This window comes from Mustela putorius, unplaced genomic scaffold (genome assembly GCF_011764305.1).
Source record: "Mustela putorius furo isolate JIRA1106 unplaced genomic scaffold, ASM1176430v1.1 tig00000867_pilon_pilon_pilon, whole genome shotgun sequence".
NCBI classification, from domain to species: domain Eukaryota; kingdom Metazoa; phylum Chordata; class Mammalia; order Carnivora; family Mustelidae; genus Mustela; species Mustela putorius.
In genome coordinates, this window is record NW_025421501.1 from 377,171 (window position 1) to 390,421 (window position 13,251).

The 13,251-nt window shown below is 41.8% G+C and overlaps 1 protein-coding gene across 1 annotated transcript in view; it reads right to left on the bottom strand.

The window, feature by feature from the left end:
• Nucleotides 1–50: 50 nt before the first annotated feature.
• Nucleotides 51–13,251, bottom strand: part of HS3ST3A1 (heparan sulfate-glucosamine 3-sulfotransferase 3A1) — a 94,086-nt gene continuing 80,885 nt past the window's right edge. The window contains exon 2 of the mRNA XM_045085390.1: nt 51–1,971. Within this exon, the coding sequence (XP_044941325.1) occupies nt 1,350–1,971 (622 nt within the window). The 3' untranslated portion in view covers nt 51–1,349. The remainder of the gene's footprint in view (nt 1,972–13,251) is intronic.

Genomic DNA, 13,251 nt, shown 5'->3' on the forward strand with positions numbered 1-13,251 from the left:
GCTATTTAAATGGGGAACGAGAGAACTAGAAGGGAGAAGAAAAACCTCCGTTTTACTCACATCTGTATTTCTTAGAATATTTTCCAAATATTCATGAATATTCCGTTATTCTTGGTACGAACAGGAAGTGGGGGAAAGTAAAGTGACAAAGTGACAGTCCTCCACTCATGAAAAATAATAACATTTATTCATCTTTTTAGTATTAGCTCCAGGATGAGAAATAGATATTACAAAGAGAAGCAGATTTTCTTTGTTAAAAAAAGAGGTAAAAAAAAAAAAAAAAACATGGTAAAGGAAAATGAGATTCATTCAGTAAGCCCTTACTAAAGTGTGTTTTTCTTATATAAAAAAAAAAAGTCAAAACCAAAACTACTAATTAGTTCCTAATACTTTTTGTCTTGTTCCTAGTGTGATTGTCCATCTCGTTCTCCAAATAAGAATCCAGTAATTTCTCTGAGCCTCAGTCAATCCGAGAGTTCCAACCTCAGGGCATTTCAACTTGCCAAGACTGGCTCTTAAAAGATAATGTGCCCGGGTGTCCTTGAACCCTGGTGATTCCTCATGACAGAGCGTCATAGGGCTGGCCAGGAACTTTCGAAGGCAACAGGAAACCCTCTCTGTCCTGTCTCCAATCATCCCCAAACTAGTGAACCGTTTCTAAAAGTAGAGCTGTGTTACTTCTCATTCTCTCTGAAAAAAGGGGCATGGGAAAGGGAACAAGTGGACGATGGGGTTTTTGCCCAACCTCCCTGAGACTCAGTTTCCTTATCTGTAAAATGGGGATCATCATCTCTGCTACGTTCTTCTACCGCACCGCATAAATACGGAAGGTGTTTTATTTGAAAACACTGTGGTTAACTGTGAGATGGTGGGCAAACGTGCAGTATTATTAACTGGGAAATGGTTTTCGAGAAAAGGAAAAAAACGAAAAGGGAGGAAATATAAAGAGAGAGAGTTTTATCTGGGACCTGTGAAAGAGACAGAAAGAGAGAAGCAGAGACAGAAACAGAGACAGATTTACCCTTAGGACTTCTTTGAAAGTTTTCACGGCGACCGACGCTCAGAGTCTAGAACTGTGCATATTAAACATAAAACAGAAATCAAAAATTGCAAGTATTTCGATGCGTGAGGTTTTCCTTCTTTGTTTATCCAAATGTTCCATGCCCGTGACCCACAAAGATGGGGGCAGAGGTGAGAACACTCTTAACATTCATTGGGGAAAAAAAACAAAAAACAAAAAAATACTGAAACAAACATTTTCAGCACAAATATTAAACTGCCTTTCCTCTACCGATTGGTAAAAAAATATATTATACTTTGATATTCTTTTTTCTTTTTAAATTAGACGGTTATCCATCCCAGCCGAAGTCCTGGCCGGTCATCTGGTAGAACTTCAGGTTGAACGGCCGGTAGAACTCGCGCAGCCTGCGCACCACCTCGCGGTCGATCTCGGGGTGGGTCCTGCCCTTGGTCTTGCCCAGGCAGTGGGGCTTGCTGCTGCCCTCGGCCTTCTTGAGGCAGGGGAAGCCCTTGGTCTTGTTGAAGTAGAAGTGCTTGTCCGTGATGATCCTCTTGAGGCCCAGGAAGTCCTGCACGCGGCCCAGCTCGCCGGCCGGGTCGCTGATGAGCCGCTCGCCGCTCACGAAGAGCATCTGGCCGATGGGGAAGTGGCGCAGCCAGTGCTCCAGGTGCTTGGCGTAGATGCCGATCTGGATGGCGCTCCACGACGTGTCGATGAGGCCCGTCGTGCGGTTCTTGAACGTCAGGCTCTCGAAGGTGGGGATGTCAGGCCGCTTGGACAGCGTCTGCGTGTAGTCCGAGATGGCGCGGGTCACCGGGTCCCGCACCACCACGATGAGCTTGGTGTCCTTGGACATGGCCGAGATGCGCGCGGGCGCTTCGCGGGTGACGAAGTAACTGGGGGTCTTCTCCATGGTGATCTGGCCCTCCAGGGTCCTCGGCATCAGTTCCCTGGGGAAGAAGCAAAAGGGCCTGTTAGAGGCTGCAAAGGGAGCGCTTTCCCTGCTGTACAGAGAGAGCGCGCACTGCAGGGAGGGGAGTGTCCTACAGACTCGCGAGCCTGGGGGGGGGGGTGCCTGGGCTGCGGTGCCCACCCTCCCACTTCCTAGATGGAGAAGTTGCACAGACTTCTCAGGTTCCTCGTGTATTCATTTATTTATTTATTTAGGATTTTATTTATTTATTTATTTATTTGAGAGAGAGAGAGAGAGAGAGCGCCAGCCAAGAGGAGAGGGAGAAGCAAGTTCCCCCACTGAGTGGGGAGCCCGACACGGGGCTCGATCCCAGGACACTGGGGTGAAGACCTGAGCGCAAGGCAGACCCTTGGCCCACCCAGGTGCCCATTCCTTGGGTATTTAATGGGAAATAGGAATCCATCTCACACGATTGTTGGGATGATTAAATTAATATAATATCCTTCAATACTTCCGAAGAGGGCCTGGCACTGAATTTAAGTGCTACGTAATTTCTTATTTTATTTTTATCCTTAACCCACACTGCTGTCAGAAAGTCACCTTCATCAAATTCTTTTGGTAAATTAGACTATCCTAATAATAACACGATCACACTACTAGGAGATGGTATTAAAATATCCTGAGCCTATTCTACAGTTTTCTTTTTTTTTTTAATGTATTTTTAAAAGATTTTATTTATTTATTTGACAGACAGAAATCACAGGTAGGCAGAGAGGCAGGCAGAGAGGGAGGGGGAGGTAGGCTCCCCACTGAGCAGAGAGCCTGACGTGGGACTCGATCCCAGGACACTGAGAGCATGACCTGAGCCGAAGGCAGAGGCTTAACCCACTGAGCCACCCAGGCACCCCCTATTCTGTACTTTTCTTACAAACAAAGGAGTTCTATTTAATATAAAGCCACTGCCTGGTACGCAACACTACTTTTCTTTAGAATTTCTGAATTTTCCTGTTAACAAACCAGACTTATTAAATAATCCATCGTTTATCGAACGTGAAACGCCATCACTGCGACAGTCTGTAGATCTTGGTTCCTCTCAACTGGGCCCAGTTGTTGTTATTATCATGTATTTTCCCCACGACAAAGTGAATTCTGGCTCTTTGCTGTTCCAAACATTCTTGATTCTTGTCTGCTTGTTTTTCCTGATGAATGTATGTTAGGATCACTTTGCCCCGTGGAAAGAAAAATACGCCACTGGGGTCTTGACAGAGCAGACGTTCCCACCTAGGTCAAGCAAACAGTACCTACTGAGAATTGGTGGGTGTCAGGGCCAGTCAAAAAGGATGAACCAGAGAGAAAAAACCTATTTACTCTTCCAATTTAAACATACTACCATTACATCCACTATTCGATATTACCCCACTGTCTTTCTAATCCCAAGTTTTATAAGAAACAGCTCTGGCTCAAATCAGTATTAGAATAAATATAGCTGGGGACTTATTTCAATAACCACACTAAATTTGTCCTCTGATCCATTGGGAGAAGGATCAAACTTCTACATATTCTTATACAGGATTCACTTTTATTCCTGGAATACAAGCCATTTCCATTTGATTCTGATAGATTTTTCTTCTAATATCATTCTGGATTTGGTTCATCATTATTTTGTTCCAGATTTTTCATTCATATTCACTCATGGGATGTTCCTGTAGTTTTTCTTGAGATCAATAGCTTAATCATTGGCTGGAATATGAATTATTCCACCAATAAAATGAGTTGAGAAATGTTTCACATTTTTCTTTATCCTAGAAGAGTGTAGGTAGCAAAATAATTTTTTTTTAAGATTTTTAAAATTTATTTCCTTGAGAGAAAGAGAGAGAAAGATCATGGTGGGGCAGAGGGAGAGAGAGAGAAGTGGACTCCCAGCTGAGCTCAGAGCCCAACCTGGGGTTCAGTCTCAAGACCCTGAGATCATGACCTCAGCTGAAATCAAGAATCAGACCTTTAACTGACTGGACCACCCAAGTGCCTGGCAAAATAATTTTTCTTTCTTTCTTTATTATTTTTTAAGATTTCATTTATTCATTTGACAAACAGGAAATCACAAGTGGGCAGAGAGGCAGGTACAGAGAGAGAGAGAGGAGGAAGCAGGCTCCCTGCTGAGCAGAGAGCCTGACGTGGGGCTTGATCCCAGGACCCTGAGACCATGACCTGAGCTGAAGGCAGAGGCTTAACCCACTGAGCCATCAGGCGCCCCTAATTTTCTGTTGCTTAAACTTGGTGGGCATTACCTTCAAAGCCATCTTATACTGATGCTTTTGAGGGTAAGGATAGGAAAGAAAGGAGAATTTTCAAACCCATCTTTTCAGTTTCTTCCATGGTAATTGGTTTCTGGTAAATACTCTGCCTTGTCTTGTGTCAATTTTGGCAACTGATGTTTCTAAAAATCACCCATTTGTGCAGTGAGTTACATCAGCAGTCTGGACTGTGATTTGATAGTCCCCAGGGTTTTCCTGTTTTTTTCACTTTCTTTCTGCTCTCTAGATTGTTTTCTTTTTAATTTTTATTTTTAAAAAATTTTATTTATTTATTTGACAGAGAGAGATCACAAGGAGGCAGAGAGGCAGGCAGAGAGAGAGAGGAGGAAGCAGGCTCCCTGCTGAGCAGAGGGTCCTATGCGGGACTTGATCCCAGGACCCTGAGATCATGACCTGAGCTGGAGGCAGAGGCTTAACCCACTGAGCCACCCAGGCGCCCTGTTCTGTTATCTTTTTAAATTCACTTATTTGCATTTTACCTTCCTAATGCTCCCCTTTATTCTTCTTCTATCTATCTGCTGTTCTCCTAATTTATTTAGCAGGATGCTTCACTATTTTCAATCCCTTTTTGCAAGTAATAAAAGCATTTTGAAGCTATTATTTACCTCTTTACCTAAAAACTTGGTCAAACTTCATGTTTTGACATGTACTGTTGTCATTTTCATAAATATTTACTTAGTTAATTGTGTTTTGTACTTTTTATCTCCTTTATAGCCCCGGTGTGATCTAGGATTGCTTTTGTTTTTACTTTTAATTCTAATGGTTGGAAAATAATGTACTTTGTGTTATGTGAATTTGTCTTTGTTGACTTCCTATAATTTAGTCCCACTTACACTATATGCTAACTTTATATTAAGAAAAATTTCAGACACAATCCCAAGTAGAGAGAATTGTAATGTCAATCTTGTGTACCTTACATTCAACTTCAAAAAACAACTGGTGGCCAATTTCATTTCATTCATAACCCTCTCCCTTTCTACTCCCTCCTCCACAAATAAGCTACTTTCAAGTCTGTCTCAGACATCACATCAACTAGTTCATAGACATTCTGGTCCCCCAACAGGTGTTAGGAGGATGCAGAGAAAGGGGAACACTCTTGCACCATTGGTAGGAAAGCAAACTGCTGCAGCCACTCTGGAAAAGAGAATGGAGGTTCCTCAAAAAGTTAAAAATAGAGCTACCCTAAAACCCAGCAACTGCACTACTAGCTATTTACCCCAAGAATTCAAAAATGCTAATTTTCAAAGAGATACATGCATGTCCATGCTTACAGCCAAATGATGGAAGTAGCCCAATGTCCAATGATTGCTGAATGGCTAAAGATGTGATTGATACACACGGTGGAATATTACGCAGCCATCAAAAAGAATGGAATCTTGACATTTGCAGTGATGTGGATGGAACTAGAAAGGATTATGCTGAGGAAGATAAGCCAATCAGAGAAAGACAAATACTACATGATTTCACTCATATGCAGAATTTAAGAAACAAAACAAATGAGCAAAGGAAAAACAGAGGGAGACAAACTGAGAAACAGACTCTTAAATATAGAGAACCAACTGAAAGGGGAGGTGGGTGGGGGGGTGGTGGATGAAACAGGTGATGGGGATTAAGGAGCGCACTTATGATGAGCAGAGGGTAACCTATGGAAGTGCTGTATCACTCTCGCGTACCCCTGAAAGGAATATTACACCATATGTTACCTAAATGGGATTTATGTAAGAACTTTTAAAAGACCCATTCTGCTTCCCATTGTCATTATTTTTGGCACAAATTCCTCAACATCTGTAGCAATAAGCCATTGACCCTTGGCTAGTTCAGTGATGCTGGGATTCTCAGATTTTTGTTGTCTTTGGTATTTTAGTCTGGTTATGTTTGCTTTTATCCTTAGGGAAGGACATGATAATTAGATATCTGATTTCTCTTGCTCTTTGTTGTTCTTTCCAGAAACCTGCAATTCTTTTTGCAAAAGAACCTTTTATGTCACCCATCCCCCACTCCCTAAATATACCTTTGGGTCTGGGGAAGATCAAGCAGCAACCAAAATTTAGTGTTGCCGCAAAGCAGACCCAGGTAGCGGTCAGTGTCCATGCTCACACTGGTGTCACTGCACGACCTGAATTCATGGCCTCATCACCGTGCCTCTCCCCACAGAGAACTGAGAAACTGGCGAGGCCAACCCACTGTGGAAGCTTAGCTTACACCTTTATGAGATGAGCCAGGAGATCCATCCAGACATTGTTGGAATAATTCGGTGAAGGAAATTTGATCAACTCTGTGAAAAAAGTCTGGGTTAGCAAAAGCAAATACTAAGCACCAGCAAAAGTGATAAGAAAGAATATTTGGTGATTAAAAAGAAAAAAAAAAGTCCGCATTCTTGCCTCTTTTCCTGTGATCTCTGACTTTTAACTAGTCAACCTCTTTTTTTTTTTGGCCCATAAGATGGAGAGAAAATACTTCGCTCAGAAGCTACTGGTTGGGGATCTCAATCTTCCTCTCTCCTGTCTCAGAGGAACATAGAGATCTCCAGCAGCCCTTTTCAGCCCAGATTCTGGCTGGAGATTGTGCTGCATGAGAGGAAATCCCACTAACATCTCTGAAAAAAGAAACCACATTTTCCATCCTTTCAACAGAGGCAGGGAAAGAGCAATTCAAAATAGGCATTTGAAGAGGAAACAGCTAAAATAGGATTTCAGAAGAAAAACACATTAATGACTGTCATCTCTGGGATGCGGAAAACAGACTGGTTTGCAATGGGGTGGTGGGGGGAGAGGGCGACAGTGGGAAGTCCTAGCAAACCGGAAGCTGCCTGCAAGCCGGTTTTTTCAAAAAGGAAGAAGTGATAGTCTAAATAAATCCTTAATGAAGCTTATATTGTAGAAGGACTCACAATAGGATTCTTTAAATCGTCATCTCCTTTTTCATTTCTTTATTCATTTTCTTACCGCAATTTGAATCTCCATGTTTAGAGCAGAGCTCATCTATCACAGAAACCGAAACACGTGTGTCACTTGGAATACCATTTTTCAAAGTGTTGAGAACTTGCAAATCGCCCTTCCTTACCTGAGTGAGACAGACACTGTGACTCTACTCTGTGCCAGGACTTGGGCCCGAATGGGCAGAGAAAAAGCCACCCCAGTTATCATGAAAGCTTGGAAAAGATACCAGACAGGCTAATAAGGGAAAAGAAAGGTGTGTATAGTAAGATACATCAAGTTTTCCTAAAGATGGGACAAGTTGGGGTGGGGAGTGGGAAATACGACTAGACGAGGGGAGGGGTGGCTCCTAGGAGGCCCTAATTTCCTGGCTCACCAGGTGATGCTAACATAACTTCACTTCTAAATAGTAATGCAGATCTGGAGATGTTAAGAGTAGGTATGGGGATGTGGAAATGGATAGAAATCAAAATGATAAGGAAAAATCAGGAAAACTTATTTACTTTTTGCTCTGAAGGAAGGCAAGGGTTAGAAGGGATCTCACAAGCAAAGTAAGGATTATTACAGAGTGGGTTACACACATGTGCTCTTTCTCCCCAAAGAACACAACAGCCCCAAAATGGAAGCAACCCAACAGTTCATAAGCGGACGAACAGAGAAACAAAATATGCTCCATATCACACAATGGAATAGTATTCAGTCGTTAAAAAGGAAGGGAATTCTGACACCTACTCCAAAATGGAGGAACCCTGAGGACATCCTGCTCTAAGAAACTAGCCTGTCACAGAAGGACAAACATTATGTGACTTCACATATATGAGGCCTCTAGAATCGTCATGTTCATAAAGACAGAAAGTATAATGGCAGTTACTAGGGGCTGAGAGATGGGGAGGGAGTTGTTTAATGGCTTGGAGTTTTAGTTTTGCGAGAGGTAGAGTTCTAGAAAATGATTGCTCCACAGTGTGAATGCCCTCAGCACTACTGAATGGTACACTTAAAAATGGTAAACATTACGTGACGTCTATTTTTACTGTATTATCAATTAAAAAATAAAACTCACCAAGAAGACAAGGTCTTCAATTGCATTAGTAGAATTTAATTAGAAAAAAGCCTTTTTGGTTTTGCAGATAATTAAACATTTAGCACAAGGTGCTGAAAGAGGCTACAGTTTTGCTTTCCTCTTGCTGGACCAAAGGGGAATATAATAATTTATGTGCTATTATGGAACTGTCTGATTAGGAAATAATGTTCTGTAGCCTGCATCTACTCACCACTGGGTAGGTGACCACGAGCTAGTCATCCAACCTCTCCAATCTCAGCTCACCTTACCCAAAAAATCAAGCCAAGGGACTGGGCAATCTGGACCATAAGCAGAGTTGACATGACCATTAGGGTAAGGAGCATACCAAGAACTGTTCCTTAAGAAGGTGATGCCTGGTGTTTAGAATTTTCAGCTGCCAGGAGAACCCCATCTAGTCCAGATCACAAGAGTCCAGAGAAGGTCAGAACCCCTCTGAAATATTCCTGCGACAGCCACACACCTGTCCATTAGAGACCCTATATGTATGACATTCCAGCAGTGACAGTGCCTGGTTTGAAGGCCACAAACTGGCAAAAGCAAGTTATTTGCCTATTACGATGGGAGAGAGGGGAGCTCAGTTTTTAAGGGGAATCAATTTCTTCCCATGCCATGTGGCACAGTTATTTCTGGAAGGGAACTGCTTGGTAACACTTCCACGTGACTCGGGATATTGTGCCTCCTGGATGTCCTGGGGGTTTCATTTTGGATCCAACCAATCACATTGGGTTGAATCATTGTGGGCCTACAGTTATTTGAACAGTTTTCTAGTGGTCTCTAGTATAGGAAACAGCCAAGTATGAACCATGAGACACCTGCCAAATAATTTATTTTTTCTTAAGCCCTAAGCCGACTGAGTACTTCATGGTAAGAGTACAAAGGTGACCCAGAAGGCCTTCCACCTGCCACACTGTGGACAGGACAGATCTGCCTCCATGACAGCGCCCCACTTATAGTCCCAGAGGCAAGGTCACCACCATCTGCATCACCCTCATCCGCGTGGTCAGTGGCACCACCAAGAGGCAGCCCTCAAAGGCAATGAACAACACATATTCATTGCACATACCACACACTCAAGAAAGAGTAAGAAAGAACCTACCTCATGTGCTTCACCCTACTCCTTTGTTCCAAATTCCCTCTGTCCTTATACTGTCCTCCCGTGCCTGCACCCTTCCACCAGAACTGCTATTAGCCCTCTCTGCAGGTCTTCCTTAAAAAATTACCATCCCTCATTGCATTATCCACATGGAAAAATAAATCTTGATATCTCACCATATGGAAAAATCAACTCCAGATGGCTGGTACATATAAATACAAATGATAAAATAATATAACTTTTGGAAGGAGACCTAGGAGAGCATCTTAAGTTTCTTAAAGGAAGAACCACAAAGAAAAGAATGATGAATTGGACTATATTAAAAATAAGAATATCTGTTCACCAAATGATACCAATAAGAGAGTAAAAAGGCAAGCATGAGAATGATAGAAAATATTTAAAATACATATACCTGACTAGAGATTTACATCCATCATATGTAAAGAGTTCCTACAAATCAATGAGTTAAAAAACTAGACATCAGGAAAGAGAAATGGGCGAATGTCTTGAATAGGCACTGCACACGAAAAGCAGTATCAAAGAGTCCATCAACGTATGAAAACATACTGCACTTCATTAGTCCTCAAGGGACTACAAATTAAAACACAATAACCTTCACCCACCTGAATGGCTTAAAATAAAAACCACAGTGAATTCCAAATGTGGCAAAGATGTGGAACAACTGTTGGTCTGAGTATAAACTTGCATAATGACTTTCGGAAAACTATTTGGAACGATCTACCAAAGCTGCATATATATATATATATATATATATATATATATATATGTATATATACACACACACATGTGTACACACATATATGTGTATATATGTACACATATGTACACACATATGCATGTATATGTATATGTATATGTATATGTATATGTATATGTATATACACACACATATATATGTGTGTACATACATATACATAAGTCCCAGCTATTTTGCTCCCAGGAAATATAGACAGACATCATACATATGCCCATCAAAAGTCCTGGTCATGCATGTGCCTTCTAATATGAGAGAGCATAGTAACTCTTCTCTGCTGCCCATAATAGCACAGTTAATTGTGGAGCAAAATTCTCAGCTGGGCCATAAGATGGGATTGTGGCAGAGGAAAGGTCAACGATCTTCCGTCTGTCTGGGATTAATGTAACAGTGTAATTATACTGGAATTTTTAAAAATTAAAAAATTTTTAAATAAAAAAATGACCTTCCTTCTGTACTAATTAGGAAATATGACTAATCCTCTCCTGGCTTGTGAGAGAGAATATCTCCCAAACTGTTTTTCAACATGGGTTGGGAAATAAGTAATTTTAAAGAGCATCTTTAAATTCTTATCTTAGCAGCATCAAAGATCAGCTTAGACTAAAGCAATGTATAAGGTTTGGCTTTACTGAAGTTGATAAATACAGTATGTCTTTTAAAATATAAAATACATTTATTGAACTACAAAAAAAAAAAAAAAAAAAGTCCTGGTCATGAATGCTCATAGTTAATCATCACAGCCCCAAAGGCCAGCTCCCTAAAGACCCATCAAAAACAGAAGGATGTTTGTATATATTTATGTATGTATATGTAGATACATGTCTATATATATGTGTGTGTGTGTCTATCTTTTTTGATTACATAAACAATGTATTGCATACATATATGTATATATAAATAAGATATACATGAAATACAGAATTGGCATGAATGACTCAACATTTGTGAATGAATCCCGTAAACACAATGTTGACACACATAGCCAGTCACAAAAATGTATGTACTGTATGATTTCTCTTATAAAATTTCAAAAACAGCCAAACCCCACCTACAGTGTTCGATATCAGGGACAGTGCCTACCCTTAGGGGAATGAGTGACTGGAAGTGGGCACAAGGTGCTTCTGGAGAGGTGGGCATGTCCCACTCCGTAACGTGGGATTTGTGTTCTTTTCTGAATTTGGTTATACCAATAAAAAGTTGTTTTGAAGAAAGAAGGAAGCTCCTCTTCCTCTCAAAAAAGGGGGGGAGGGAAAATGTTTCTCTTTAAGGAGAGTTGAGACCAATTTTTATATATTTTTTTAATTTTTAAAAAAGATTTTATTTATTTATTTGGCAAAGAGCGAGCGGCACAAGGAGGGGGAACAGCGAAGGGAGAGGGAGCAAGGACCCTGCTGAGGGAGGACCCTGACGTGGGGCTTGACTAAAGGACTCCAGGATCATGATGTGGGCTAAAGCTGCTTAACCCACTGAGCCACCCAGGTGCCAAGAGGCTAATTTTTTTTTTTTAAGATTTTATTTATTTATTTGACACAGAGAGAGAGAGATCACAAGTAGGTAGAGAGGCAGGCAAGAGAGAGAGGGGGAAGCAGGCCCCCCGCTGAGCAGAGAGCCTGATGTGGGGCTTGATCCCAGAACCCTGAGATCATGACCTGAGTCGAAGGCAGAGGCTTAACCCACTGAGCCACCCAGGCGCCCCCCCCTTTTTTTTAAGTTAAGATTTCTGCCTAAGAATTCTCATGAGGGCAAAACATTATTGATTTTATTATAAAATACAATACTGAGGGATCACCTATGTCTCCATAAAGACAACATCATTTTATAGGAAACTCAAAACTGGGAATAGGAATGTGGACCCATCTTGATCCTGCTGTTCCTAAACTGTGTGATCTTGAGCAAATAATTTTCTTTCTCTGGGCCTTGGCTGCCTCACAAGCAAAACAGTAACACTATTGTCCTCCAGGTCTCTAGGGCCTTCCCACCTCCAAGACTCCATGTATGGCTCAGAAGTTAAATTTATTGTTAATTTTTCAGGCTTACGACTCTGCATAGCCTCACAACTGCTCTGTTCTGAAGTGTGACCCCATCAACCACATCAAATGATTTGTATAAATCAGGGGAGCCTGGGTGGCTCGGTCGGTTAAGCATCTGCCCTTGGCTCAGGTCTTGATTTAGGGGTAATGGGTTCGAGCCCCGCATGGGGCTCCCTGATCAGCTGAGGGTCTGTTTCTCCCTCTGTGATCTCTCTTGTTCTCTCTCAAATAAATAAATAAAAATCGGAAAAAAAATTGTATAAATCATTAGGAAAAATCTGCATCAACAGGATTCATTCAAAATCAATGAGATCTGAAAGAATGGGGTTAGTCCCAATGAAGATTCCCTTGCTGTTCCCTTGGTGCTTGGAGGCAGAAGAAAGACCAGGAAGTCCAGGAGATGAGTGGTCTCAAAGCAGGGGTAACCAAGAATTCAAATGGAGGTGTCTGAAGACAGAAGCCAATGGACACTCACCACGCATTTACCACAGACCCGGATCCGATAAAGATTTCTCGCGTCATTAAAAACAAGGGAAAAGCTGGAATTACTAATGTAATTGCATGGTTGTAGAGATAGGTTCAGAGAGGTGATGCGACTTGTCCGAAGACACACAGCAATGAGGGAAAAAGACAGAATGAAAGTCTAGGTTCGTTCAGCTCTCATGTGCTTTGAACCTCCCCCAGACAGCCAGGCGGCACGAGCAGGACCCCTGCGGTGGGGGGTTATTGGCTATCTTGATATTCTGTCAAAACAAATGAGCATTCAATGCACTCACTTCTCTATGCATCGCAGAGTGCAAATCATTCTGCTTGGAATCTTGCAAACAGGCGAGAGGCGGAACATGTTTGTCAAAGGCTTTCTTCCGTCAGGGAAGGTCACGCTGCAAGGAAAAGTCCCCGGAGTTGTAACACAAAGGTAATTTACCTTGAGGAGTCAATAAATCTGGCTCTTGCAAGCACACATTTGCTTTGTCCATACAACCCAACAGAAACAACATGTCTGTTTCTGGAAGCCTCTGGCAGCAGGAAATTCTAGGAAAAACATGCTCTTTGCATGGCCCTGGAGCGAAGGTGGCTCCCAGGGGTC